At 54.5% G+C, this 27,190-nt stretch overlaps 1 protein-coding gene across 1 annotated transcript; it reads left to right on the top strand.

Annotated features, from left to right (window-relative positions):
- Positions 1–268: 268 nt before the first annotated feature.
- On the top strand, positions 269–27,084 carry VSTM2B (V-set and transmembrane domain containing 2B). The gene is made up of 5 exons (XM_044260429.1): positions 269–350; positions 906–1,090; positions 2,005–2,034; positions 3,389–3,869; positions 26,586–27,084. The coding sequence occupies exons 1-5, from the start codon at positions 269–271 to the stop codon at positions 26,672–26,674; spliced, it is 867 nt and encodes a 288-aa protein (XP_044116364.1). The 3' UTR covers positions 26,675–27,084.
- The last annotated feature ends 106 nt before the right edge of the window (positions 27,085–27,190 follow it).

A 27,190-nucleotide genomic window follows, 5' to 3' on the forward strand; every position in this document is an offset into this window, starting at 1 on the left:
CACGGACAGATCACCAGTAGCCTCCCGGCGGGACCTCGCGTCCTGCGCCCCCCGCGCAGCGCCCCCAGCCGGAGCCGCGCCGGGCAAGCCGGCGAGGGAGCTGGACTGATTGGCGGCCGCCGGCGGCCGGGGGAGGGGGCGCCGCGCGGGGCCATGGCAGGCTCGGAGGCGTCCTAGCCCGAGCCCTGAGCCGGATCCGAGCCCACGCTGCCGCCACCGCTGCCTCTCGGCGCCCGGGCCCCCGCCGCCGCCGCGCCCCCCGCGGGAGATGGAACAGCGGAACCCTCTCGGAGCCCTCGGATACCTGCCGCCGCTGCTGCTGCACGCCCTGCTGCTCTTCGTGGCCGACGGTGAGCGCGGGAACTTTGCTGCCGCGGGGGGCTCGGGCGGGGGAGTCCTTGCCGGGGCCGCCAGAACCGTTCTGTCCCGGTCACCAAGGAGCCGGAGAAGGAAGAGAAGGGGAAGGCTTCATGGTCTCCAGCAATCCCGGTGTGCAGCCCAGGCCCAGAGGGGTAGGGGGAGGAGAGCAGCGAAGGGTCGCCGCAGCGGCGGAGCCCTCTCCGGGGTCATTTGAAGCCGGACAGGTGCTCCGGCGGAAAGGCGGCTTTCGGGGCGCGCGACCTGGCGCGCCCCAGGCTGGCTCTGACAGTGCGGCTGGGCGCGGGGTAGAAGCGTAAGCTGCCCGTGCCGCTCCGCCGGATCCGGAGGAAAGCAGCCTGCCGCGGTAGCCGGTCTCTGCTGGGGCCAGGCAGCTGTTCGACCAAACTTTGCTAGCTCCTGGGCCACGCTTGTGGCTACGGGGTGGCAAGCACAAAGGCCAGCGAGCCGGGACGCACAGTCTCGCCTAGAGTTGCCCCAGGCCCCCGCCCCACAGTTGGTCACGCCTCTCTCTTCCCCGCCCCCAGCTACATTTACCGAAGTCCCCAAAGATGTGACAGTACGGGAGGGAGACGACATCGAAATGCCCTGCGCCTTCCGGGCTAGCGGAGCCACCTCGTATTCGCTGGAGATTCAGTGGTGGTACCTCAAGGAGCCGCCCCGGGAGCTGCTGCACGAGCTGGCGCTCAGCGTGCCGGGCGCCCGGAGCAAGGTAACCCGCCGCCCACGCGGCGCCGGCGCTCACTCGGCTCAGGCCCCGGGCGGCTGGGGCAACCCCGGCAAGGAAGGCAGGGCGCCGCCCTGTGGAGCTGTCCGTCTCCCACAACCCCCATTCCCGCAGCATCTTGAACAACAGCACAGTTTTGGTAATACCTTCCCTTCTCCTTTCATTTAAAATTCTCTTAAAAGCAACCCTTCATCCAGTTCGTCTGCTCTTGCTTGCTGGCTGCTGGCCGCAGAGTCAGACGGGTACTGGGTGATGAAGGAAGACCACTTAGATGGGCCAGGCTTTCCCTGCCCTCTGCTACTCCGAGGTCCCCAGGGCACAGGGCCAAGGAGTTAAGCTCCTCTGGGCTGCGTTCCAGAAGCCCGCAGTGCACCTCCAACCCCCACAGGATCGGAGGGAAGCCCCCACCGTCTGTCTGCCTCTTAAACCGGCCTCTCACTTACAGTCTAACACACACACATGCACACCTACTCTCTACCCGGGGTCCCACCCAGAGTTACTGCTCACGTCTCCCTCTGTGTCCTGTCCGGATACACGGGCCCCTCCGTCCAGCTTTCCACGGGATTTAGAGAAACACGGCAGGGAATGATGATGTTCCGGGGGGAGGGAGATGAGCCTTTCTTCCTACCCTGGTGGCAATCCAGCCTTTACTCTCTGGCGGCCAGGTGTGCTAGGGCAGCCTCTCCTTGTCCAGGGACCATGCTAGCTCCAAGCCCTGCTTCCTTCTGGGTAAAACTCCAGGAAATCCTCATGTCCTTCGTGACTTCAGCCTGGCTACATCCCGGGCGGTTTCGAGTCCTAGCCCGCCCGCGGAGAGTCCCCTTGCTTGAGGCGCATCTGAGTTCCCGGAGCCTGAAGGCCGAGAGCCTAATGTGTCTCTCTCCCTCTTTGCATTTTAGGTAACAAATAAGGATGCAACTAAAATCAGCGTAAGTGTGGAGCCCAGCGCGGGCCGCGGGAGACCCCTTCTGGCCGCTTCGCGCCCCACATTTTCCTCTCTTAGAAAGGCTTAGCGGCCTCGCGATGTAGGGCCGTGCTCGCAGCCTTGCGTTGTCGGTTGCTTGGCTTGTCGGGGCGCCATCTGTCGCCGCTAGTAGAATCCGGTTCGCTTTTGTGTAAATCAAGGGTCCCAGGCCTGAATCTCCTTTCTCTGTGAGGCGCTCACCTGTAAAACTCTCCTTCGTCCAGTTGGCGCGTCCAGACCCTTGCCAAGCATCGCCTTGCCTCTCCTCTGCTGGCTTGCCTCCCAGCAACTGGAGCGCGCTGGCCTTGACCCCTTCGCCAACTGGTGGGCCTTTCCGGCCCCGCCCACACACACCCGGCGCCCAAGTAGCGCCCTCCACCGCATTCCTCTCCTTTGCGTGGCTTTCAGGTCCGGTGCCCGGTGCTGTGGGCAGGTCCTGGGGGAAGGTGAGGGGCGGGAAGGGGTAGGGGGAATTGGCGGGGCTGCTTGGGGCCGGAGTCTTGGGATCTATAACTCAAGGAGGAGATGCGCCCAAGCTCTCCTACCTGGAGCGTGGAAATATCAGGGCTTGGAAACCACTGGGGCCTCATCATGCGCTGGGTTCCGAGGTGAGCGCCTCAAAGTGGTTGCTTGCCAGCGTATCCTCCAGGCCGGGGAGGAGGTGGGCTTGTAGGAAGCTTCGGGCTGCCTCTTTGAAATGCAGACTCAAAAGTAGCAGAGCCCGGGGAGCCCAGCAGCAGCCTCCGCGTTGCCTACATCCTCGGAAGGGTGGAGGGTTAGCTGTGAAGGGCAGGGTGGAGGGGGGAGGCAGATATTTATGTGTACTCTTGAGAGCCAAGTGGCTGTCCTTCAGGCACTAACCCAGGCCCTCTGGATTCCAGAGAAAAGGAACGTTGGTGGAAGTGGATGTGGAGGGCTGGGCTTAAGGCCCTGCGGTGGTTTAGCAACAGGAGGCCAAGCCAGAATTTTCCAAGGTGAAGAAAGGAGGAAGGAGGGGTGGGTTCTGCTTCTCTGATGGACAGAAGCATAGTTTGGCGAGCGGATGTAACATGATGCATTCGCTTAAGATGATGGGGAGACGGTGCAATGGGTAGGGCCATCCAGGGTCCAGTCAGGTTTGGGAGTCCCATGACTCTGGGGAGACGCGGCATGAAAGAAAAACTGAGTCACCAGGGGCCGACCTGAGTCCGAGAGGTGTTGGGGTGCTGCGGCATGAGGGCGCAAAAGCAGAAGTGGGGCGCGGCGGCACTACGCTGCTGCAGAGCTTGCTGTGGGCTTGCGCATCCCAGCCTCTGACCCCAGCGCCTGCTCTCTTGCAGACCGTGCGCGTCCAGGGCAATGACATCTCACACCGGCTGCGGCTGTCCGCCGTGCGGCGGCAGGACGAAGGCGTGTACGAATGCCGCGTGTCCGACTACAGCGACGATGACACGCAAGAGCACAAGGCCCAGGCGTTGCTGCGCGTGCTCTCGCGCTTTGCGCCGCCCAACATGCAGGCCGCCGAGGCCGTGTCCCACATTCAGAGCAGCGGCCCGCGTCGCCACAGCGCCAACAGCGCAGCCAACGCCAACAACGTGGGTGCCACAGGCGCCGCGGGCCGCGCCAACTCCGACCCCGGCCGCGGCGACAAAAGCCTGCCTCCGGGGAGTCCTCCTGCGGCCCCAGGTCCTGCAGTCCCCGAGGCGGCAGCCGCCTCCGCGGCCCACGCTGCCACGACCACCGTCGCGGCTGCGGCCGCAGCTTCGTCAGCGTCACCGCCACTGGGCCAGGCGGTCCTTCTTCGCCAGAGGCACGGCTCAGGTAAGGGAAGGTGCCGAGAGGGGGCGCGCTTGCGCGGGGGCTGCGGAACGGGGGACGGGAGGAGTAGGGGAGGGACTCTAGCATTTGAATTTGCCTGATGATTGGTAATGCACTTGGGTGCGCCTGGGGCAAGTTTTCCGCAGCCTCATTTGGGCTCCCTCATTTCCTGAGTTTCCTGTTTATTGCTGGTCGCTCAGAAGCATTCAAGATGAGTATTTATGAAGGGGGTGGGAGCCGGCCTGCCCCGATCTCCCGGTACACTCGTGGCTGCTGTGTGGGGAACCCTCTCTTGAGTTTGGAGAACTGGACCCTTTTCTCCTGGAGCCCTGAGAGCCTAGAGGGTAGGGCGCTAGCGCCCAGAGTGGGAGGAGGTGGCTACAACTCAGACAGTGGGCGTCTGGATGCTGATTGCTAGAGCAGACATTGTCGGAGGCTGTGGGTTAAGACTGGCTGTGCTGCCTCTGCTCTCTTTGGCTAAGTCCAGACTGTTTCCTAGGCACAGGCTCTGCTATAAATAGTCCCCTTTGGGCCTTCTTGGGGAATGGGGGCGTGAAGATAGAGCCTTGCCATGGTTAGCAGGGCACCCAGAGGTTAAGACCTGCTTTCCTAGGGAGCTGAAAGGGCTGGGAGAGATGGTAGGGGGACAGGAGAGAGGGGAGTTGGAGAGCAGAAGGGAAAACAGACTGACTGCCCTGGGCAGACAGCTCTGGGGCAGGACCCCCAGACTTGTTTGACCCAGTCCCAGAGAGAGAGCATCTCTACTGGCTTTGCAGCACTAGGTGTCTGGGTTCTTCGACAGTGGCCTATAAACGTCACTGTGGGATGGAACACACTGTGCCCTAGGCTCGTGCTTCTCAAAGTGCAGGCCGCTCACCAGCAGCATAGAGCTGGTTAAGGACGCAGGATCCTGGGCTCCCCCTCGGATCTGAGGTGACAGGGATCCCAGCCTGTCTCCCTTGGCTGGTTCTGAAGCTTTCCAACAGTTGAGACCCTATCTGTCTGTCTTCCTGTCAGTTCAGTTCCACTGCCCTTTGGGGGTCTCTCCATGCAGCTCAGGCTTCTGGCTGGATCTTAAGCTCCACACAGCCCCCCCCACAAGACTTTCCTCCAGGCTGTGGGAGAAGGTGGGTGAGCTGAGATCTGTGGAGGGCCCCTCTCCCAAACAGCACCAGCCTTCCCCACCTGACTTGGAATTTTCTATCCCCTGTGTAAGTATGAGATAACACTAGCTGCTGTGACAAATAAACCCTAAAATGCCAGTGCTTAACACAATTCAACTGTATTATTTCTGGTCCACGTCTCATGCTGCTCTGAAGTCAGGGGTGGGGGTGGGGTGGGGTAGGATAGAGGTTCTGTTCCATGAATTCATTCAGGGACCCAGGCTAACATGCACTTTCCCATCTTCAAAATGTGCCTGCCAGGGTCACTCTGGGCATTAACTTACAGCCAAAGGGTGGGAGTGAACAGGAGCAACATTCTCACTCCAGTTCCCCGAGAAAACCAAGCCCTAATGCTCTGAGGCATACATTGTAGATAACAAATTGACTTCTTTCTTGTTCATTTAGAACAGTTCTAAGTTGTATTGTTCTTGGAAGACTGAGAGAATGGCCACTGAAATCATTTTGTTAGGGGTGAATTCTCCCGGAGCAAAGCTGTTGTAGAGAATGGCAAGGCAAGTGTTTAAAGACCAGGCCTACAAGTGGTAAAGGTTACTTCCCTTCTCACCTTTTGGCCAGAACTCAGTCACGTGGGGCAACAGAGCTGCAAGGCAGGCTGGAAAACGTAGCCCTCACCCTGGCAGCTGCTTTCTGACCTCATGTCCTGTCTCTACAGGGGGTTTTTGGCCATCTAAAAAACATCTAGGGGGTTAGCCATCTTTGTCTAGCACACAGTAGGTCTACTGGAAAAGTGTTTATTGACTTGTAGAGTGAGGGACTTAATTGGGTTGGTGAAAAAAAAATCCCTTTGCTCTATGCCCTTGGTCCCCAGCAAGTAAACACATGTGTCTCTGGCCGGAACATTCCTCTGGGATGTTCCATAGACCATGAGTAGTGGCAGAGCAAAGGGTTCAGAAGGCAGGGCCAGATGTGAGTTGTGCTCCCTGCACTTACTGTATGAATGACTTAAGCAAGTGGTCTAATAGCTCTGAATGTATGTCCTCATCTGTAAAAGAAAGTGGGAATCCCTGACTGCAGAGGGAGCTCAGTGTGGAAATTTCTATGTAAATGTTCATTATCACCACCGGGGCCATCACCTGCTGTTGCCAGAGAGGAGGGGATCGGGGAGATGAAGCTGAGTGGTTGGCAGTTGGAGGCCACACTGCTGAGGACCTTGGATGCTAAGTGGATCCAATAGGGACCAATAGGCTTTGGTCAAGGAAGCATCATATGAAACAGATCTTTGAGAACGAACTTGATAGGGTTCACAAAAGGTGTTAATGAGACCAAGGCCACAAGCTCATTCCTGCTTGAATCTTCTCTCCCCAGCCAGAACCCTGACACCCTGAGCCCAACCAGGCCTGATCTGAGTGTGGCTGGCATCCCTGGTCTGATATCCAGTCTCTGGGCTGGACACAAGGGGCTCCAGGGTCACTCATCCCCACAACAGGACCCCCACTTGTGGAAGGTGGCCCAGATTGTGTCCTTTCTGGAAGATCTAGAGGGTCTCACACCCATTCAGTTCTGAGGGTGTAGTGCTCAGGACCCCCAGCAGGTGGGGCCTTGGGCACTTGCCTGCCACAGGGCAGCATTTTTAACGGGGGCTCCTCTGTCCTCCCATGGAGTGGCTTGTAGTGTGCATTTCCTTCCGAAAAGCACACCAAGTGGACTCCCAACAGGGCTGATAGGGCAGTGCCACCAGGATGGGGGTGTGGTGGCCCCTAAGGTCTCTGTCATCCCGAGCAGTTGCCGGCTCCTGAACAGGCCTGGAACTGCTAGACACATCTCTGAAAGAACCCCAAGTTTCTTTCCAGCTCCCATTCAGAAGGCCAGAGGTGGACCTTCTGCCAAAAGACCAGAAAGCCTGTACCATCCCATCTCCAGGTGAAGGTCTTGGGAGAGTCACAGTGCTCTGGGTACCTCTGTGCCCAGAGGTGGGCCATGGAGAAGTGTATGAGCTGATTTCTAATCCACAAACATAACCAAATGGCCTTGATCCCAAGGAGGGGGCCCTATGTGGTCCTATGTGTCCCATCCCGCCTACCACCCAAGGCCACCCAGGTTTGGGCTGTCGGCGGGACAAAGCCTGAACATGGTGTTTTAGGTGGCAGGCGTTGATCACTGTTCTGCAGATGTGTGTGTCACTGAGCCGTGCACGGTCCTGCTGAGCCTTCCTGGGGTGCGGCAGGCCAGCCAATCCACCGGAGCCACCAGCAGCATGAGCCAGACAGGGAGCTTGAGACCGTGACCTCAGGCCTAACCTCCCTTGCTCAGTTTTCAGCAGCCTCGAGGACAAGGCGCCGGCAAGGACTGCTGCCACCTGGTTAATGAGCACGGAGTACTGACGGAGTTTATCAGTTAGGGGCTGGCAAAGCAAATGGCACATTCAAACAGGGTCACTGGGGAAAGGTGACGAGAGTAGTTTCTGAAGGTGTGGACAGGGCTAGGGTAGCCAACAAAACATGAGTGCCAGTCCCCGGGGCTGGGGACAGTGGGAGCCATTAGCACCCCTGGCCTAAAGGGGCAAAGGGGGAGCAATTAGTATAACCCGGAGGGGCTGGCCAGTTGGAGCAGCCTGCCTGACGGGAGCTGTGGGCTTGGTCGGATGGCCCAGCAAGGACCTCACTTTCCTCCTGCCCTCCAGTTCCTGGGTGGGCCTCCTACTGGCCAAACCCTCCTGAAAGCCTCGGGCAAGGACTCTGATGAGGTGGCCTGGAGGGACCAGTGCCCAGGGGCTTCAAGCCGAGTGCAGAAAGGTGGATAGTGATTCCAGGGCGCGTCGGTGATAACCCAACTCTCAGACGGAGGAAGAGGGTTTCTACCCCACCCCAATTCCAAGACAAACCCAAAGCTGAGTTTCCAGCTCAAAAGGCCATTCCAGGCCTGGGTCAAGGGGACACTCTGGCTGTTTGAGAATGGCAGCCTCAGGGCTGGTTCCAGCCCACCTCCCCAGTCATTGGTTCAGCAATTGTTCCTGGAAGAAAGAAGTCCCAGACAATACTGTGTTCCTCTGTTTTTCAAGCAAGCTACTTCAGCAATGCCAGGAAAGGGGTGTGTGTGTGTGTGTGTGTGTGTGTGTGTGTGTGTGTTGCAGGGGGGTCGGGGGGTGGGTATTCACTTGAATGTCTGTCCTTTAACTACTGCCCAGCCAGGCCAGAAAACCCTTCCTGTGCCCCATAGGTGCCCAACACAGCCAAATACATATTTGCACTAAAAGTTTATGTCCAAAAACTCATTCATTTCACGTCTCATTTGTCAAGAGACATTTTGATATTTGTGCTTAAAAATAACATGGGCTGGATTAGCACAGCGGAGTTGGCACAGGAGACCAGGCCCCTTCTTAGCCACGTCCTCGTAAATCTGGCTCCTAATTAATCTGAACGCTGACCTATTTTTTATGAACACTTTGTTGCTGATTGCCATTTCTAGAAAAAATAAAAAAGAGAGAGCGAGAGAGAGAGAACAAAACAGAGTATCTTCCAGACAAACCCTTCTAATCGGGAAAGGCGTCGGTGCCACAGTGAAGCCAACGGCAGCCTCAGAAGAATATAGTTTGCAACTCAATGGCTTGTGTGTTGGCAAGAGGTTCCCCTCTGCGGGGACCTGGGGATCAGATCTGTGGCATGCGAACCTCTAATTAGCCTCAAGGCTCCTGCTCCAAGGAGAGGCGCCCAGGCCCCTACAGAGAGCCGGCTGATGAGGCAAACTGCAGCCTGGGGCCCAACAGGGAACTGGCTCTCAGTATTTCAATTACTAATGAGAGAGAGAGTCAAGGCCATGGGTGTGCCAGCTTTCAAGAGGCTCTTACTGCTGGGAGCCACTGAGAGGAGCATCCTTGGGTATCGCCATGGCAACTGTAAACCATACCAGAAGGGGGCTGTGGACAAGGTGAAGGCCCTCACTCTCAGCCCATGCCCCCTGGGGATGACCAACCTGGGAGAGTCTCCATGGAGCTGGGAAAGTCTCCACCCAGGCCAGCAGGGCCAAGCAAGAGTCACCTGGTGTTCCCAATCTCCCCGGACCCAAGAAGAGCCCCAAAACAACTGCCTTCAATAAACAATTCACTCTTCCCTCAAGCTCTGATGCGACATGAGGATCATAATTAAAGAGAAAATAAGTCTAGCAAAATTTGTCCCAGAGAAGAGGGCGAGGCTCCCTGAACATCCTGAAAGAGAAAATTAAAGGATTTCATAAAGAAAATGGCTGAGCCTCGCAGCTGGTGAGAGAGGCCTGCGTGATCCCCGACAGCAAACGTGTGTGATTATTGGCTGCATGGCATCCTCGGCCCCATGGGCCAGTCACGTGACCACCATGAGCAGGAACCGGCAATGGTGGCCATGCACCCAGCTCAAGAGTGTCAAGGGCACCTGTGGATCTCCACCACAAAGAAGTCTGTGTCAGTGGAAGTTCCGAGAGGGGATAGTCCTCATCCACCAAAGGCAATCAGAGGAGGCTTCCTATAGGGAGCATGCAGTTTCTGACACGAAGAGGCTTTCTGACACAGAGCTTTGTCCGCCTGCTTAGGTCAGTCCTGGGAAAGCTGCTGGAGGCCTTTCCTCCCTCCCCATCCTAAGCCACATGAATTGAGAAAGTCACACCAGATGGGATGACCTTCGTCCACCGCTGAGTGGTTAGCCAGCCCATTGCGTGGCCATTCTTTCTGCATAAGGGAGATCCCAAATTAAGGACAAAACAGCTACCCTGTGGATTGCAATGACGATGAATAGAACTTGCCTTTTCCTGAGCACTGATTATGGGCCACACGCCCATACCGGGTTTCCCTTCCTTTTTGCTGTTCTGAGTAACTCCTCCTGCCTCCCTTCATCTCACAGTCCCCTCCCCAGGGCACAGACCCCTTCCTCAGCTCAGGTGGAAGCCCCCACAAGAAAAGTGGAGAGCCGGCCTTTCTAAATGTCACTGGGAGCCAAAGCCACCAAGGAGCTACTCATTAATAAGCCAGGTGCACACTTTTAAAGCTCTGAATATTAAGGATTCCCCAAGCATCTGTGGGGATAAATAAGGTCAAGTGCTTTTGTAATATGATATTGATTAGTTCTGCCCCATGTGGACAGAGGCAAGGGCTTGGCTGTGGTCTAAACCCCTGAGCTTTATGGGAGATACTGGCTTGGATCGAACACTTCTTTGCAGCACAGAAGGAAAAGAATTATCTTTTCTATTCCTCCGAGCTTTGTTGACTGTTACTGGTCATCTCTCAGAAACTCCTATCCAAAGCGTGAGAAGCTTCCCTTTGTCTTATGTAAGGGCAGCAGGGAAGTTTAGGATGACCAGCAAACAGGCCTGGCCCCTGTAACTGCCGATCCCTACCTGTTCCTTGAAGGGGTGGGGCTTCTGGGGAAACTAGCCTGCTTGTCTGTGGATTTGCTACTCCTGGGGAAGGTGTGCTATAAATACCAAGATGACTTAACCAATTCAGCCTCCTCTGGGCTACCTCTGGGTTTAGCTGCTACTGAGCAGCTCACCATGCAAATAGCTACAGGAGGAGCCTCTCAGCCTTCAACAAGAGTGTGAGACCTGTGCCCTCCTGGAGAGGCAGGCCAGCTGGCAGTCCTGGGGAGGCTGCTTCTGGAAATTACTGGTCATTGTGTTCCACATTATCACTCCTTGGACTGAAACATCAAAGCCACTCTGGACTGACTTCTGGTGTTTCTGTTTCAAGCGGAAGGTTTGGGGGGCCTCTGTCTGCACAAAATAGGGCCAAAGTGGACATTTCAAAAGCTTCTCCCCAGCTTTCAGCCACCCCCGGGGGCTCTGCTCTGTCCAGCTCAGAAGCCACCACCTGGCCAGGAGGGCTGATGTGGGGAACAGACCCCTCATGTCTGGAAGCCAACTACAAAGAGGGTGTGGCTGAGTGCTCCCAGCTGGACACCTGGCGCCCATAAAGGGCGAGCCCCAGGGAAGTGGCCCAGTCACTTCTCTCAAGAGCTGCCCCTTATGGTGGAAGAGAAAAAGTGCAAACCTGGAGACCAAGAACAATTCAGAAGGAAGCTTTCCTTGCCACCTTTCTCAGACATTTTATTCTTCCTCCTGACATTTCGAATGTTCCTTAGTGTCCAGTGAGATGGCTCATATGCAATCCAGGGGTGGGTGCCGCAACACTCGCCCCATTTCTGGGCTCTACAGAGCCCCGACTGCAGAGATATCACAGTATGTGCCTTATCCCCCGCTAGCCTTCGTAAGTACCGTGCTTCCCATTTTCTGCACGAGTCCAGCTGCTTGGATCCGAATCCTGATCCATGCGCCCCATGTGTGACTTCCACATCAGTTCTTGTCTGGGTGGTTCCTGGACCTGTGCCAGCATCAGAGGAAACAATCTACAGAAAGAGAGCTGAGCTTAGCACAGCGCCTGCCACCTAGAAAAGCCTCAGTAGATGCTGACTCCTGTTATCTGCATCATTTGGGCAAATGGCATTGACTGTCCAGGATCCTTTCAGATCTGAGCCCTCGCCCTGAGACATTTCTCCCTCTGCACTGCTGTGAGCATCATGGAGCTAAAGGTGATGGGAGGAAGCTTAGGAGCTTCAGAACAGAAAGTGCCTTCAGACTGTAAATGGCTCAGTGGGTTTCTATTTTTGTCCTTTTTCTCTCAGTGCCTTTTCCAGGTAGGAAGTGGGGAGGACTCTACACCCTCATCCTGGCCTGGCTGTGGCTGTTTTTGATGTGTTAGGAGCTCCTTCGTGAGCAAGGACAAACTTATCCTGGTTTTTCTCGAGTTCCACCTTAAACCACACCATGTGTGTGCACCTGCCTGTAGGCCACTCTGTGCACCTGTGTTATCCCTGGTCTTGGTTCAGGGTTGTATAGGCTGCTGTCCACAGGCCATTGTGATGGGAGGAGACAGGCCCTTTGGTGTCTGGAAAGCCATTCTGAGGAGAGCCTGGTGTCTGTAGCGCTAGACAAGGACCCCTCCACAGGAGAAGGGAGCAGAAGGAACAACTCCTTCAGTGACAGTCAAATAGCCAAAGAGCCTCCAGAGCAGGCCTGGACTGGGGACGGGGTGGCCCACGTCCCCCTTACTGGGACTCTTACCACTCAAGGTAGAACCGCTTTTGTGGGAAAGCCTGGTGTCCCACAGAGAGGCGCCTGTGGAGGGGCCTTTGGGCCACTGTCACAGGCTTGGGCTTGCACTAGCTCTTCCACACGAGGTCCTGTGGTTGTTTTTCATGTTCACGCTCTACCCAAATGCCCTTGCTGTGGCTCACTGTGCCTGACGACGACCAATCAAGGTGTTGGTTGGTCCCAAGGACCACGGGGGAGAAGGTAGGACAAAGACCACCACGGGGAGGTGCTGGGAGCCTGAGCGGGCTATTTGCAGAACTGAAGGTCAGGGCCCCTTCTGCCCAGCCACACCCCTCCCTGCCCCATGGGAACCTTCTTCCCATCCAGCACAGAGAGCCCATGCAGACTCACCGAAAAGGAGGCCCACCTACTCTTAATGTCTGTCGGCAAAGACAGAGAGCCCCTCGCTCTGCTCATTTCTGGCCCCCTGCCCATCAGCTTTCCTCAGGAGGAAATCCATTTTCTTTAACCAGGAAAGCCCAGCTGCCACGTGAGTCCCCTTATAGCAAATTTTATTACAACTGATTCTCACAGAAATGCCACTTGGCCCAGATGAAGGATCTTCATATATAATATAATAAACCGGAAGGAGGGAGAGTTGACATACCGTGGCTCATCCTGAAAGGGGGCTCTTGGCCAACTATATTTGGTCTGGCCAGAGCCAACTGCCCAGAGCATCAGGGAGCCCCATCCCCTATCTCAGGGAGGAGCTCACAGTCTCACAGTGGTGGTCAGACCAAGCAAGAAGTATGTTGAGAATGAATTCAGGGCTCAGCTGGGGCACAAGAAGGGCTCAGAAAAGGTGGGACAGGTAGAGATCACTTCAAAGAAGGGAGGAGAGCTTTGTTGATTCTCCGGTCAAAGGGGTCTCATTCACCCTGAGCACCCAGAAGGGCTTCACTGCTGTCTCGGGGTTCCCAACCTTTCCTTCTCTGTCATGGAGTCAGTGTCTGGCGGATGCCAGGCTGATGCCCCAGGGAGGCAGGCCCAGTTCTTTCTTAGGTCTTTATCCTCCCTACCCCATGTTCATTGGGCCTGGCACTAGTTCATTCATTCATTCACTCGTTCATTCAACTAATGTCCGTTGAACATCTTTTATATGCAGGAACTGTGCTAGGCATTGAGGACACATACAAAGTCCTCAGAGTCTGACAGAGAGAGAAGCAGACATTGATCAAATAGTCACATGGCAAGTGGAAGTTCGCAGCCATAGCTGGTTACTCTAAGTGAGAGGCCCATGAGCTATAGGAGCTAAAAATAGGGAGACTTGACTCAGTCAGGGAAGGGTGTTTGAGGGAGTGACGCATGAGCCATAATCTGAAAGATGGTTAAGAGTAAAGAGAGAGGATAAGGAGAGTAGGTTGTGTATCTAAGAAGAGGGGACAGTGTGTGCAAAGATCCTGTAGCAGGGCAGGGGGGAACAGGAGAGTACAAAGACCTGACAAAAAATTACTGCAGTTGGGACAACAAAACATGAAAGGGAACAGAGGGAAATGTAAGTAAAGAGTAGTTCAGAGCTCCGACTCCATAAGGCCTTATGATAGAGATCGGAGTTTGGGCTTTGTCTTATGGGCAACAGAATGGGGAGCAAGTGGGTGATAAGGGATGATGTTTTTGGAACCGATACTCTGGCTGCAGTGTGGAGGTTGGAGAGGTGAGGACAGAGTGGATGTGGAGAAACCACTTTAGAGGCAGTGATCCAGCTAAGAGGTGATGGGTCTTAGACTACCTGTTTGGTTAGATAGGTGGTGGGACTGGTAGGGGGTGGAAAAACAAGCCGGTGGCTGAGTCAAGGGAAAGATGTGAAAGTATGGTAAGAGGGTAGGGATGAGTAGAAGGAAAGATGAGTGGGTGTGCAGATGGGTGGATGGATGGAAGGACAAATGGATGTGTGGATGAATGGATGGAAGGATGAGTGGATGTGTGGGTGGATGGAAGAATGGACAGAGGTGTGGACAGTTGGAAGGACATGTGAACATGTGGATGAATGGATGGAAGGATGAGTGGATGTGTGGGTGGATGGAAGGATGGACAGAGGTGTGGACAGTTGGAAGGACATGTGGACATGTGGATGAATGGATGGAAGGATGAGTGGATGTGTGGGTGGATGGAAGGATGGACAGAGGTGTGGACAGTTGGAAGGATATGTGGACATGTGGATGAATGGATGGAAGGATGAGTGGATGTGTGGGTGGATGGAAGGATGGACAGAGGTGTGGACAGTTGGAAGGACATGTGGACATGTGGATGAATGGATGGAAGGATGAGTGGATGTGTGGGTGGATGGAAGGTTGAGTGGAAGTGAGAATGGATAGAAGGAGGGGTGAAAGTGTAGGTGGAATGAAGGATGAGGGTAGGTGAAGATAGATGGAAGGAAGAATGTGAATAGGTGAATGGATGGGTGAATGGGGGATAAAAGGAAGGATGAGGGGATATGTAGATGAAACAGGAATGGGAAGATGGGTATATGTGGAGTACATGATGAGTCTTACAGAATGCGTGGGGTTGGGGCTGCAGACATGCCCAGGGTTGGCATTGCCCAAACCTGACACACATGTGCAGTCCATATTCCAGAAGAAATTTTTTAGGCAGTGGCATGGCACAAACTGGTTCAGCTCAGAATTCCATGTGAGCCCTTGCTTCTGTCTATAGTCCCCAGGTACAGTAAGAATGGGCAGGGCAAGTGGACACAGCTAGTCTCCAGCCTGCTCCAGCTCCCCTATCCCTTCAGCCTTTAGAAGGCACCACCTTCGCTCCCTGGTGAAGGACAAGAGTGGGGGACCTTTCCATCTGCTGGACACTGGGCACTCTGGTGATTGCAGCCTGACCAAGACTGATTGCATGATTATTATCCATCCAAAACTCAATGTGGATACATTTGTTTTCAAGCATCAAAAATAAAATAAAATAAAATCTCCAGGTGGGCAGGAATAACTATATTCACATTAAAGACTAATGTAACAAAAAATACACAAGGCAATAATTCATAATGCATTCTAGTCTACAGAGTCATATTTTAATGCGTGACATATCCTGGGCAGCTCCTCTGTGCTAATTTTATTTAATGAGCACATGTTAAAGAATTTTCAGAGCACTATCCCTGGGCAATTAAAATGTGTTAACCTTTTCAGTTAAATTGTATTTCTAACGAAAAGTCGTCAGTGTGAAACAGAAAGAAATACCTGGGCACGGTCAAGGCAGAACGTAGAAGAAAGGTTTGCAGTTGTGTCCTGGCAGTGCTGAGCTTGGGGACCTCTAGGCCTTCGTCCTTGGCCCTCTGGCCTCTCTTCATGGCCAGGTCCCGCTCCATAGAGGAGGGCAAGGAAGCAGGGTCCTGGACCCACACATTAAGCAGGCTTCATTGAGCCGGCATTGAGTGCCCAACATTTGTCTGACCTGGGGTATATGGGGCACACTCTGTCAAAGGACACAAGGGCTGTAGAGGGGACGTGTGGGATTTGGATGGGGCTAGGATGCCCCAAAGAGGGGCAGGGTCCACTAATTTGAAGCCCTGGCAGGTCCTCCATTCCCTATTTTTGTAATAGGTACCCTAGTGCCCCAGCAGCCACAGGTCTGTGTGTTTCAGATCTAGAAAGGATCCTGAAGAGCCTCTGGTGAGTGGTTCTCAAGCTGTGTTCCTTGGAACCCTGAGCTCCAGCCCTATTCCCAGCTTTAACCAGAGCTGTTCGGTTTTTCTAATGCCTTGAAATATCAGGGTTCCATGCAGCAATTAGCTTAAAAAGGGATTTCTACTGCTTTAGATTTAAAAAGCAATGGAAATAGCATATATATATATATATATATATAAAATACATAAATTACATAGGGTATACAAGTAATATATATATATGCGTCACCTTTTTTTTTTTAAAGATTTTTTATTTATTTATTTGACAGGGAGAGATCACAAGTAGGCAGAGAGGCAGGCAGAGAGAGAGGAAGGGAAGCAGGCCCCCTGCTGAGCAGAGAGCCCGATGCGGGACTCGATCCCAGGACCCTGAGATCGTGACCTGAGCCAAAAGCAGTAGCTTAACCCACTGAGCCACCCAGGCGCCCCTATATGTCACCTTTTAAGGGAAGAATTTAAAGTGGCTTACAGACTGCATGTAACATAACAGAACAAAAAATTTTTAATGAAGAAATAACCATAAAGGGAAAATGAGTGTAAAACAGTGAAATTCGTTTGAGGAAAAGTTGGACAAAGAGACGTGGGCGCACAGTCTCAGGCAGTTGAAAGGTCAGATCAGTGTGGTAGCAACCGGCCTCCAGCACCAGCTTGGGTTTGAAGATGAAAAATGAGATTCCAAATGTGAAGCATCTGGTGAATGTCTGGATGCTTAGACTAAGAAAGACGTCCATTCATTCATTCAGCCCGTGTTTTATGAGCATTGCAGGGTGTGGGCAGGGTGCTGGGAGATAGGAGTCAGAAGGTGAACCTTCCACGGGCGCCCAAAGGCAGCTGGGAAGAATTGGAACTTGCCCTCAAGTCCACAGGGGGCAGGGAGTCTCCAGATGGAGTCCAAGTGGATGCAGTGTCTGAGGGAGACCTTGGGGGTGCAGAGGAACCCATTAGGGGAAAAGGCAGGCACGGGGTGAGCAGTGCAGTAGATGACAGGGCTGGAAGGCAGGTGTGAAGGTGCAAGGTGGGCTGGGCTGGGGCCAGGTGAGGAGTCAGATCTCCTAGCTGGGATGGAGCCCCTGGGGGGCCAGGGTGTGACGGGCGCTTTGCATTTGAAAAGGGCACAGTGGCCTCTGACTGAGTAGGTGCCTGGCTGTTGGGATCAGTGGATGTGGGGCGTCAGGAACATCTCTGCCCTGCCAGGAGACAGCTGATTTGGTGAGAGGGAGGGTCCAGGTGTTAGGTCCCCCAATAATGCATCTGTGATTAAAGGAGCAAGACTGATACAAAGCGAAGGTCAAGCAAAGCTTTATTTCACGTCAAGCATCAAGAATCAAACTGACCGGCCAGGGCTGCCCCTCTTACAGAGAGGGCGACCTTTCTCTGTTTCACAGACTAGCTTTTAAGGGCAAAGGCCATGCGGTTGGGCCTGGCCATGCACAGGTGGTCAGTGAAATTGTAACACACAGAGAAAGCTGCACAGTGATGCTAGGTGACCAACTGAATTACAGTCTACCCTATAGTAGACATTTGACCTAGCCTATCACCTTGGTTAGAATTGGCACCCAAAAGGCTCGCAAAGGGTGGGGCCCATACTCCTTGGTAGCTAGGGAGACAGTATGCAACCCCCCACTGATCGGATGTCTCCACCTGGACTGACCCACCCTTCTATCTGGGCTTTGTTACCTGGGGCTGGTTTCCGGGACTTGTTTTTTTTTTTTAATTTATTTTTTATTTATTTTCAGCATAACAGTATTCATTGTTTTTGTACCACACCCAGTGCTCCATGCAATCCGTGCCCTCTCCAATACCCCCCACCTGGTTCCCCCAACCTCCCACCTATCCGCCAATTCAAACCCCTCAGATTGTTTTTCAGAGTCCATAGTCTCTCGTGGTTCACCTCCCCTTCCAATTTCCCCCAACTCCCTTCTCCTAACTCCCCATGTCCACCATGCTATTTGTTAGGCTCCACAAATAAGTGAAACCATATGATAATTGACTCTCTCTGCTTGACTTATTTCACTCAGCATAATATCCTCCTGGACTTGTTTTTAAGTAAGTCCCCTGGGGGAAGGGGAGCAGGGATAGTTGAAGGGTTAAACAATATTGTTTAACCTTGATGGAGGCCTCTGCCTAAATAGGTCCTTACACAGGGACCAGGCAAGGGTGGGCCAGGACAGTTCAGCAGGGGGTAGTATGCGACAGGAGAACTGTCTTTTTTTTTTTTTTTTTTTTTAAGATTTTATTTTATTTATTTGTCATAGAGAGAGAAGCGAGAGCAAGCATAGGCAGACAGAGTGGCAGGCAGAGGCAGAGGGAGAAGCAGGCTCCCCGCCAAGCAAGGAGCCCGATGTGGGACTCGATCCCAGGACGCTGGGATCATGACCTGAGCTGAAGGCAGCCGCTTAACCAACTGAGCCACCCAGGCGTCCCAGGAGAACTGTCTCGTCACCTTGTAAGGGCCTCTGGGTTGGGCTGGGCTAGGCTGGGGAAGGGGAGTGGTCTGTAGGCAGCCAGAGGAGACAGAGCAAGGCCCTTAGTAAAGGGGACAGCGTGAGCGGCCTCCATGCAGACCTCAGTCTGCTGGAGCTGGGGGTACCTGAAGCATTGTGGAAGCAGATGAGGCAGAGGGATCCCTGAGTGGGGTCAGGAAGAGCCTCCCTCAGGCTAAGGAGCCGAGATTCCACTCACAGCTACACCAGAGATTAACTCCTATACCTATACTGCCTACCCGCTGTGCAACTTGAACAAGCCCCTTAACCTCTCTGGGTCTCACCTGCGTGAGGGGAAAGTGGCTTCTACCTCCTAAGGCCACTGAGAGGATAAAAGGAGAGAACCCAGAATCATGTGCTGTTAGCACCCTGCAGCCTCAGAGCTCAGAGAATCCGGATGGAGAGTGGCGGATCCCCCATGAGGATGGGCCAAGCACTGAGGGAGCCCCCCTCCCCCCGCCCGGGGTGCACCCTGACGGTCACCGTGGTCAGGGCTGTCCCTGGCTCTGCCAACCCTGGCCTCCTGACAACACGGAAAGACTAGTTTACCATTTTCATTAAGTGACACCATTAAGGGATCATTTGGAGCGAGATCTCATTTCAAAAGAAATAGGAAGCTGGAAGGGAGTTCACAACAAAGTTGTGGCCACATTAAGAAGCCATTATGAAGGTTAAAATACAGAAGAACATCTCCTCCTACGCCATCTCCCTCGGAAGCAGCTTGGGGCTGGGATCCAGCTGGGGCATGGGGGGTGGGGAGCAGCGCTCCTGCTCTTTGGTTCTGACATTTGCTTGGGGCAAATGTCTAGGCAGGGGGTTGGTGTGTGGACAGCAGCCGGATGGTCTGGGTATAAGTCTGGACTCTGCCATTTATCTGGCCCTTGGTAGGGCCAGATTTAAAAAATGAAAATACAGGACACCCGGTTAATTGAATCACAAGAAACAAACAATAGCCTTTGAGTACAAGTAGGTCCCATGCAGTATTTGGGATACACATGAACTTAAAATTATTCATTGTTTACCTGAAATTCAAACTGAGCTGGTGTCCTGTATTTTCTCTGGCAACCCTAGGCCTTGAGTACTTCAGGGCTCTGGATCTCAACTCCCCCCCGCCCTCCCCCACCCCCCATGAAGTAGAGTGAAATAGCAACTCCCGCAGTTAGGACGATTGCATTTAATGTACCATACTGTGACAGTGTCTGCCCTAACAGGGGCTAGCCAGCTCTGCTGTCCTCTTTCTGAAGGTGCCTACCTCTCTCTGCTTGGGCCTGGCTGGGTCTTCTTCCGGCCATCCACTCCCCAGTGATGGACATCCGCTCCCACATCAGATCGCCGTGCCTCACTGGGGGTGGGGCTGCTTGCCGAGGCAGAGGAGAGGAGGAGGTCTGAGGCCAGCCCTCTGCTGCCTGGGCTTCCACCAAGGCAGGACATATTGTAAGAAAGGCATTTATGGTAATGGGGAGAGAAGTGGTAAAGAGACAAAGGGCCCCATGAACAGTACAGACATTTGCCCCAAGCCCTCTGTGCCGGGGCGCTCAGGGAGGACTTCCTGGAGGAGGTAGCACTGGTTGCGGGCTTGAGGCACAAATCAGAACTAGACAAAGGAAACAGAGGTGCCGCATGGTGAGCCCAGAGTCCACTGCAGGTGCTCACAGAGAACGGTGGACTGGAGAGCAGGTCGGCTGGCAGGGGGGCAGCAAAGGTGAGGTTGTTAGGGAGTAGCCCAGCTGTAGCCCGGAGATGGTTGCTCTTTCTCCTAGAGCGGAGGGGCTCTGCACCTCAGAGAGAGCTCTCCAGGTGTGTGTGAAGAAGGGAGGTGAGCAACGGGTGGTGATGGAGACAGGAAGCTGCTTTAGGGAGCGCGGGGGCCGTGCGCAGAAGACACAGCAAGCAAGGGCTAAAACCAGTGTCCTACCCTGCCTCTGCCCCCCGTTCACCCCAGGGCTCCTCCCACTGGCTGGACACTGAGGCTGCCGGAGGACAGCTTGTCTTCCCACCCAGGCCCGGGGCAGGCCAGGCAGCAGGGCGGATCAACATGGGACCAAGGGACGGACCCTCGTCCCATTTGCTCTCCCGCAGCTCTTCCTTCCACGCTCAGCTTTCCTTCCCAACATCTCCGTTGCCTTTAAAGCCCAACTGCACTGGTTGCGAGGCCTGCTCCACGTGGCGTCTGGGGAGGAGGCAGAGAACCACGGCGGCGGTGGCGTGGGTGCTGGTGGCCATGCGCAAGTCAGGAGTATCAGAGCGGGGAGGGCCGGTGTCTGTCTTCACACAACAAGATACAAACTGAGGCAGGACCAAGGCCCGGCCTCCTGGATGCTGCCACAGAGCTGGCTCGGGGGCTGCAAAGTCAGGGGCTGCTGAGGGCCAGGCTGGGTGGTGGAGGTGAGCGAGGCTGGCTGAGCGAAGGGAGCCCCAAGTGCTCGAGGGCCGGAGGGTAACTGGCAGCCACCCTTGTTCCCCTCACCCAGGTGAGACCCAGAGAGGTTAAGGGGCTTGTTCAAGTTGCACAGCGGGTAGGCAGTATAGGTATAGGAGTTAATCTCTGGTGTAGCTGTGAGTGGAATCTCAGCTCCTTAGCCTGAGGGAGGCTCTTCCTGACCCCACTCAGGGATGCCTCTGCCTCATCCGCTTACACAAGGCTTCAGGTACCCCCACCTCCAGCTGGGGTTAGGGAAGGAGCAATGAGCAGCAGAGTCCGGCTGAGAAGAGCTCCCAGCTATGGGCCGTGTAGCTGGGAGGAGTACGTGCCCAGGGTGGCTGGGACTTGCGTGTTGGCAGTAGACGCCCAAACCTCTGCTTTCATGTAAGAGCCTCCTCCCCGGTTTTGCATGCTGGATTATAATTTAGAATTTTTTAAAACTGTGTGCACCAAGCCAGACCCCTCTGCAGACCTTACTGAGCCTCCAGTGGCTTCTTCCCTCTCCTTCTCCCTGCTGTTGCCCCTGGGCTCAGTGGGAGCTGGTGATCCCTGGCCAGGGAGGTGGAGAAGGGGGTGGGGTGGTGAAGAAGAGGGAGAGGCCAGCCCGCAGGAGTGCCGCGACCCTGCCTGCAGCTCTGGCCTGATGTTCTGGGTCAGGCGTCTCCACCTTGGCCAGGGTGACTCCTACATGTTCTTTCTGCTCCAGTTCACAAGCGCCTAAAAACCCAGAGAGAAGGCCCCTGCACCCTGGCCCTGGGATGCTCTACGAGGGACCCTCTCCTTCAGCTGGGGCTTGGCCCCCTCTGCCTCGGGTCCAAGAGGGCGTGGGGCCGCTGATGGGAATAGGAGTGAGGCCAGGCCATCCCTGGCTGCTCCAGGCAGACAGCCCTCTGTCCCAGGGCTACATGGAGGTCCAAGGCCAGGCCCATAAAGACCAGCCACACGTAGGCTGCTGCCTCTTGGGGGCCGGCCCTCCCCTCTCACTTTGAGGCAGAACAAAAGGGGAAAGGCCGACACTGGACATCAGCGAGGAAAGGCCTCATCCAGGTCACTCACTTGGCTTCCTACTTTTCTAGCCAAGAAGCCTGTATTTAAAAGAGGTGTTATGACAGCACGAAGTGCAGAACAGACTCATGTGCCTTGCTCTGGGTGACGTAGAGGAGGGGACTGTCCTCACGACCCTCCTCACAACCCTCACGTTAGGCTACCCTCGTTCTCTGGTGGGCTGGCTTGTCTGTGGAGACCAGACTAGTTCTCTGGCCACCTGTACTCAGCATGAAATATTCTAGGGCATTTCTGGGAAGGGAAGGGCCTAGCATTGTGCTGTCAGCCCTCAGAGTGAACCTCCAACTGAGCCTAGGCCCTGAGGGCCAGAACTAACCAGTTATCTGTTTAGGTACGTAGAGCCAGGCCTCAAATGTATCTGAGTTTTATTTATTCTTTGCAAACAGGGACCACATTTTGGTTTTTAATCTATAGTGAAAACAAAAACAAAATGGCCTCCGAGCAGCACTGGACGCTGAGGAGGACTCAGGGCAGCCCCTCCACGACAGCAGCCAGGCCACCCGCAGGCCTGCAGCTGTCTCCTGTCCATGGCTGCGTGGCAGGTGCTACAGACCACATCAGGGCAGAAGTTACCCCCGAGGACAGGGAACCCGGGAAGGGCAGGCAGGGTCCATGGAGGGAGGACGGTGGCTGCCCTGGCTAGCCATACTCCCTCGGCCAGCCGGGGAGCAGCTCACCATGCTTCTGATGTCCACAGAGAGGGGGCGGTCCCATCAGGGCTCCCAAGCCTGTGGGCATCTGGGGTGTAGTGGGGGTGTCCTGCTGTTTCCCCTGCAGGCCCTCCCCCACCAGGAACCTAACTCATGGGCTCAGCCTCCAGACATTGTGGACAGGGCAGGGGTCCCAGGAGATGACCCAAGAAAAAACCTCCTCTTGCACCTCTGTCACGAGGCCTCAAATGGCCTCAGAGAGCCCGTGCTGTTTTCTGACGGGGCGTTTGGCATTCTGCCATGGTTGTGTCCATGGAAAAGTGGGACTTCCCGGCCAGAAGCCACTTGGCTGGTGCCTCTGCTGTGCCCATGGGGGCTCAGGGCCCCCACTGGCTTCTTCGGGAGCCTCTTAAATGGCTCCAGGAGGCGTCTTATCCCGCTCACCCTCTCAAGGATAAAAGTTAATATTCACAGAGCAAAAGCAGCTTTGATTTCTTTAAGAATGATTAGCAAAACGGTGCTACTTGTTAAAGAATGAATCAGCCACTATCCTGTCAGAGGGCTTCCCTCACCTCTGATTTTCCAGCCTGATTGGAAGCAGCCTGATTTTCCAGCTTAATCATGACAAATAAACTGCGTGTTCCAGTGCTATTCCTGTAGTCCTTGGGAAGGGAGGAAATAGATACAGAGACGGGCCGCATCCCATTGCGCAGCAGCCTCAGGCCCCCTGGAACAGAGCCGCCTCATACGGCATAATGAAAGAGGCCAGTACAGGAGATCCTACCCCAGTTGAGGCACATGCCCGGCCCTGCCCAGGAAGATGGGCCCCGACACAGTGAGCTGTCCTTGGTTCACTCCAGGTTAGTGAAGACAGGGATGGGGGCAGCAGCTGTTGAGGGGGGCCCAGCAGTCTCGTGCTAACCGCCCTTGTCCCTCCCAGGAGCTGGCACCTGGGGAGGGCGACACTGGACAGCCAGAATCCTGAATTGCCCCCTCTGGTGTAAAGAGCCCTCTTCCTCCAGGGCTGGCCTGGAAGTCAATCTTGCTCCATCGGCCCTGATCCATTCGGGAAGCCAGGTGTGTGTTTGTATATCCAGTGAGGATTGGCAAGACATTCTAAAACTTTCGAACAAAACATTCCAAAACATTCCAAACAAAAACTCAGTCTTTCTCCCACCAAAGATCCAGGGACGTCCGTCGGTCTTGTAAGAAAGGGCTGGGGAGATCATTTGCCCTGCTTCTTCTCTCTTGGGAAATTTTCCTCTTGAGAGAACGACAACCTCCCACATTCTGTTTTTCTCCAACGCTTTTCAGAAAAGTGATTATGTTACCCTTTTCGATAAGATTTATTTGCAAAGCGACTGACTGTGTTTGAGGCACTGATGTTTGCATGATTGTGTGACAGGGCACTCGAAAATTCGGAGGCTTTGGTGTAATGTGAGAACCATTCATTAGCTCGTGATCTGCCGTTCTCATCTGGGCTCACTCATGCTTCTCTGCACAGCTGAACTTTCAGCTGAGGACTGACTGGACTAGACAGGCCGAGCAGGGACATCTCATGGCTTTTGTCCTGCTGCAGGCTGGCCCAGGCTTGGTCACAGGCTACAGGAGGCACAGAGGAAGGGCAAGCCTTGGCTTGCCTCATACTTGATAATGTTCATTGGCCAAAGCAAGTCATGTGACCTAGCCCGGGGTGTCGGGGACACCACCATAGGGTGCAGCTGTGGGGATCGCAGAGATGAGGAAAGGAGAGTGTGGTCATTCCTGCAGTCAGCCGCTGTGACCTTGCTTGATCAGACCCCAACCTTGTGCATCATGCCAAGTGCCTGTTAACTGTATGGAGCCATGAGTATGCACATCTCCACTTTAAGGAGTGTGGCACAAGACCTGGAGAGGTACAGGGTCACACAGCAAGTCACGCAGGTCACACCCAGGGCACACAGCAGGCTGGCTCTGAAACCTCTCTCCCAGGTGCCGGCCCACTGCCCGACACCACCCCCCTGGGCCCCCTCTCTGGTGACACTAGGCCAGAGAGTGGATGACATGTCACCCAGGAGCCAAAGCCTGGCTGTCCCCCCACAGACATCCATCAGCAGAGACACCAGAGACCTTGGCGTCTGCCGGCCCCAGGCACTGGCCTCCGGGACCCACCAGCCCCTGCTGCTTCCACTCTGGCCCAGCAATGAATGGCAGGCTGATTGTTTTAATCCAGGGTCTTTGGGAAGTCTCATGCAATTCTAAAACTTGGCAATGGGAGGAGGTGATAGTGTGACACTGGGAAGGGCCAGTCAGCAGTATTTGGAGGAAAATTAAAATTTCTTCTCGCATCTCCTATGCACAGAGTTCCGCAGGTGATGTTTACCTTGTCCGGCTCACGAGCCCAATTGCCCTTTCTCCTGCCCCTGCATCCCTTGAGGGTCTCTGTTCTGCTGTGCACATCCCTCTGCTTTCCGATGCCTCACGTGGCTGTTTGGTCCCACTTGCCTCTGCCTGAGTGTCAGGGTTTGCAGGAGCACAAAGATCTGAGCCAGGAGATCTGGAGGCCAATGGGCCCAGTCTGGGCATGTGAGACCTGGGTGCCCAAGAGGCAGCGCTCTGCCCGCTGCATCCCCCGTTTCCGTGCTCCTGAGTCCAGGTGCCCGGCCATCCATCAACACATCCGTTTCCACACCCACCCTCATCCTTTCCAGTGATGTGTGACAGTGAAAAGCAGCAAAGGAGGACCCAACCGAGTCTTTGGAGTGACCAGCATACCCTGGTCCTCCTCATTGATGGATGGCAAGATGCCCAGGACCACTCCGACCAGGCTGCAAAGATGGCCAGTAGCAACACCTGTGTGGAAAATCAGTGTCTGAAGAGGAAGGTCAGCACACTTGGATTTGTCCTGTCCTTGTGCTTCTCCTCGGGGTCTCAGACTGTGCTTGGAAACGATTCACTGTGGGCGAGAGGCACACCACAGACGGCCCCCACCCCCCTTCCATTCAGATGTTCGAACATAGCCTGTTTCCCAAAATGGGCAGATGGAATCCCGGAGTCTGCAGCAGGAGTGGCCCCTGGATCATTGACCCATCCTCCTCCTTCTACCAAGGGAGATGGGCCCAGAACACAGTGATTTCCAGAGCAAGATGGATTTGTGATTGGGGGAAACACCTTGAATAGAAGATTACTGGCTCTTTCAACTGGAGAGAGGGGCAGGTCATAGGTTCAGGCCCAGCCTGGTCAGGAAAACCAGAAACCTGGCCTGCTTGGCACAGGGAAGGGCCTCCCGCCTGTCTCCATCCAGGTGCAGAGCTGCAGCCCAGCTGGTTAGCTGGAGTGAAGGGAGGAGAGAGGCCTCCAGGGGGTGCCAGTGAGCAGGCTGGGGCTAGAAACTGTCTACATTCAGGAAGCCAGACCCTAAGCAGGGCTTAGGGGCAGTGCTTTCCCCAGGGTTTGGGCAGCACTTCTACACGGGCTTCTCTCTGGACCCCTGGGGCACCCCACCTTCCAACGAAAGCCTGGGGTTCACAGGTAGGCCTGTCCCAGCTTACACCAGAGACCTCCAGTAGACATAGACCCTGATGACAGATGGGCAGGAAGCCAGAGCAGGCTGCCCAGGAAAGGCAGAATGAAGACACATGTCATGATTCCTGTGGTGGGCCAGGGGCCCGAGTTCATGGCAGCACCGGAGAAGCAGATGGAAGTGACCTCCCACTAGAACTGTGCAGGCGTCACTCTTCCAGGAACCCCGCCCCCTCACCTCCACCAACCAGTGATTTCTGAGCTCCCCACTTTGACCCCAAGGGCTCCACTGACTGTACATGGGAAGAGGACTCGGAAACATCAGGATGCCTAAGAGAGCATTTGTAATGCTAAACTGTGCGATTCAGGCAGGGGTTGGAGGGGTTGGAGTCATGGGAAGTCGCGGAGTCTCCCTAGAGAAGAGGGGACTTTGGGGCTTTCCTGCAGAGGGTACTTTGCAGTATACATTGAGGGGAGTGGGGGGGGTATATTGTCTTTTTATTTAACTAACTGCAATCTAACTCACCCAGCTTGAGGCCAGGGTACCTTTTGTCTGAACCCAGTAGGCGTCTAAAACGGGTGGTCTGAAAACAACAAATGGCAAAATGCCTCATTGTTGTAGGGAACCGCTACCAAGCATCAGCTGCGTGCCCAGCTTCTCTCTGGTCTGCTCATGGCCACTAGGTTCTCGTGCATCAGGCGTTCACTGTGCCCATTTTCTCATCCCCTGCAGGCACTGGCCCTAGCTCGGCCACAGACCCACTCCTGTCCCTGCTCCTGCTAGGTCTGCATAAGTTCCTTCGCCTGCTGGTGGGGCACTGACAGACAGGGCCATCCTGCTCCCCTCGGCCGCCCCACAGGACCTGCCTGGACCCGGTGTGAGGCCCGCGGCCCCAGACGGACCCAGAGAGACTGAGAGAAGCATGACAGAGCCACGTGGAAAATGAATAAATCATATTTTGGGGGAGGTTACTCAGACGTAGAACACCTAAAATAATGCATCTCGTTTCCAAATAAGATGGAATTGGGGCCATGCGGTATGCATGGGATCCGTGATTTCTCTACTTCAATGTATTTTTCTTTTCTAAACTTTTCCTCCAAGTCTTCATTTTGCACGAACTGTTGAGCAGTTATCTTTAGGATACTATGTAAAAATGTTGGGTCAAAGCCTTTCTGACAAAGCAAAATATTTTTAGTAGATTATTGTGTTTAGGAATTTTTTATTTACTTCTTTTCTTTGGGGGCTTTCCTTTTTTTATTGAAGTAAATTATTTCTTTTGAGACATTTTGATTAAAAAAGATACATCTTATCATAATTAAAATTCACTGTCAATAATA

Source organism: Neovison vison, chromosome 7 (assembly GCF_020171115.1).
Source record: "Neovison vison isolate M4711 chromosome 7, ASM_NN_V1, whole genome shotgun sequence".
NCBI lineage: Eukaryota > Metazoa > Chordata > Mammalia > Carnivora > Mustelidae > Neogale > Neogale vison.

Excerpts from the sequence above, each read along its gene's own strand:
- VSTM2B (XM_044260429.1), top strand. The coding sequence starts at position 269 with ATGGAACAGCGGAACCCTCTCGGAGCCCTCGGATACCTGCCGCCGCTG. Across the intron at positions 1,091-2,004 it reads TGCCGGGCGCCCGGAGCAAG|GTAACAAATAAGGATGCAAC; the intron begins GTAACCCGCCGC and ends TTTGCATTTTAG. Across the intron at positions 3,870-26,585 it reads TCGCCAGAGGCACGGCTCAG|GCACTGGCCCTAGCTCGGCC; the intron begins GTAAGGGAAGGT and ends CATCCCCTGCAG.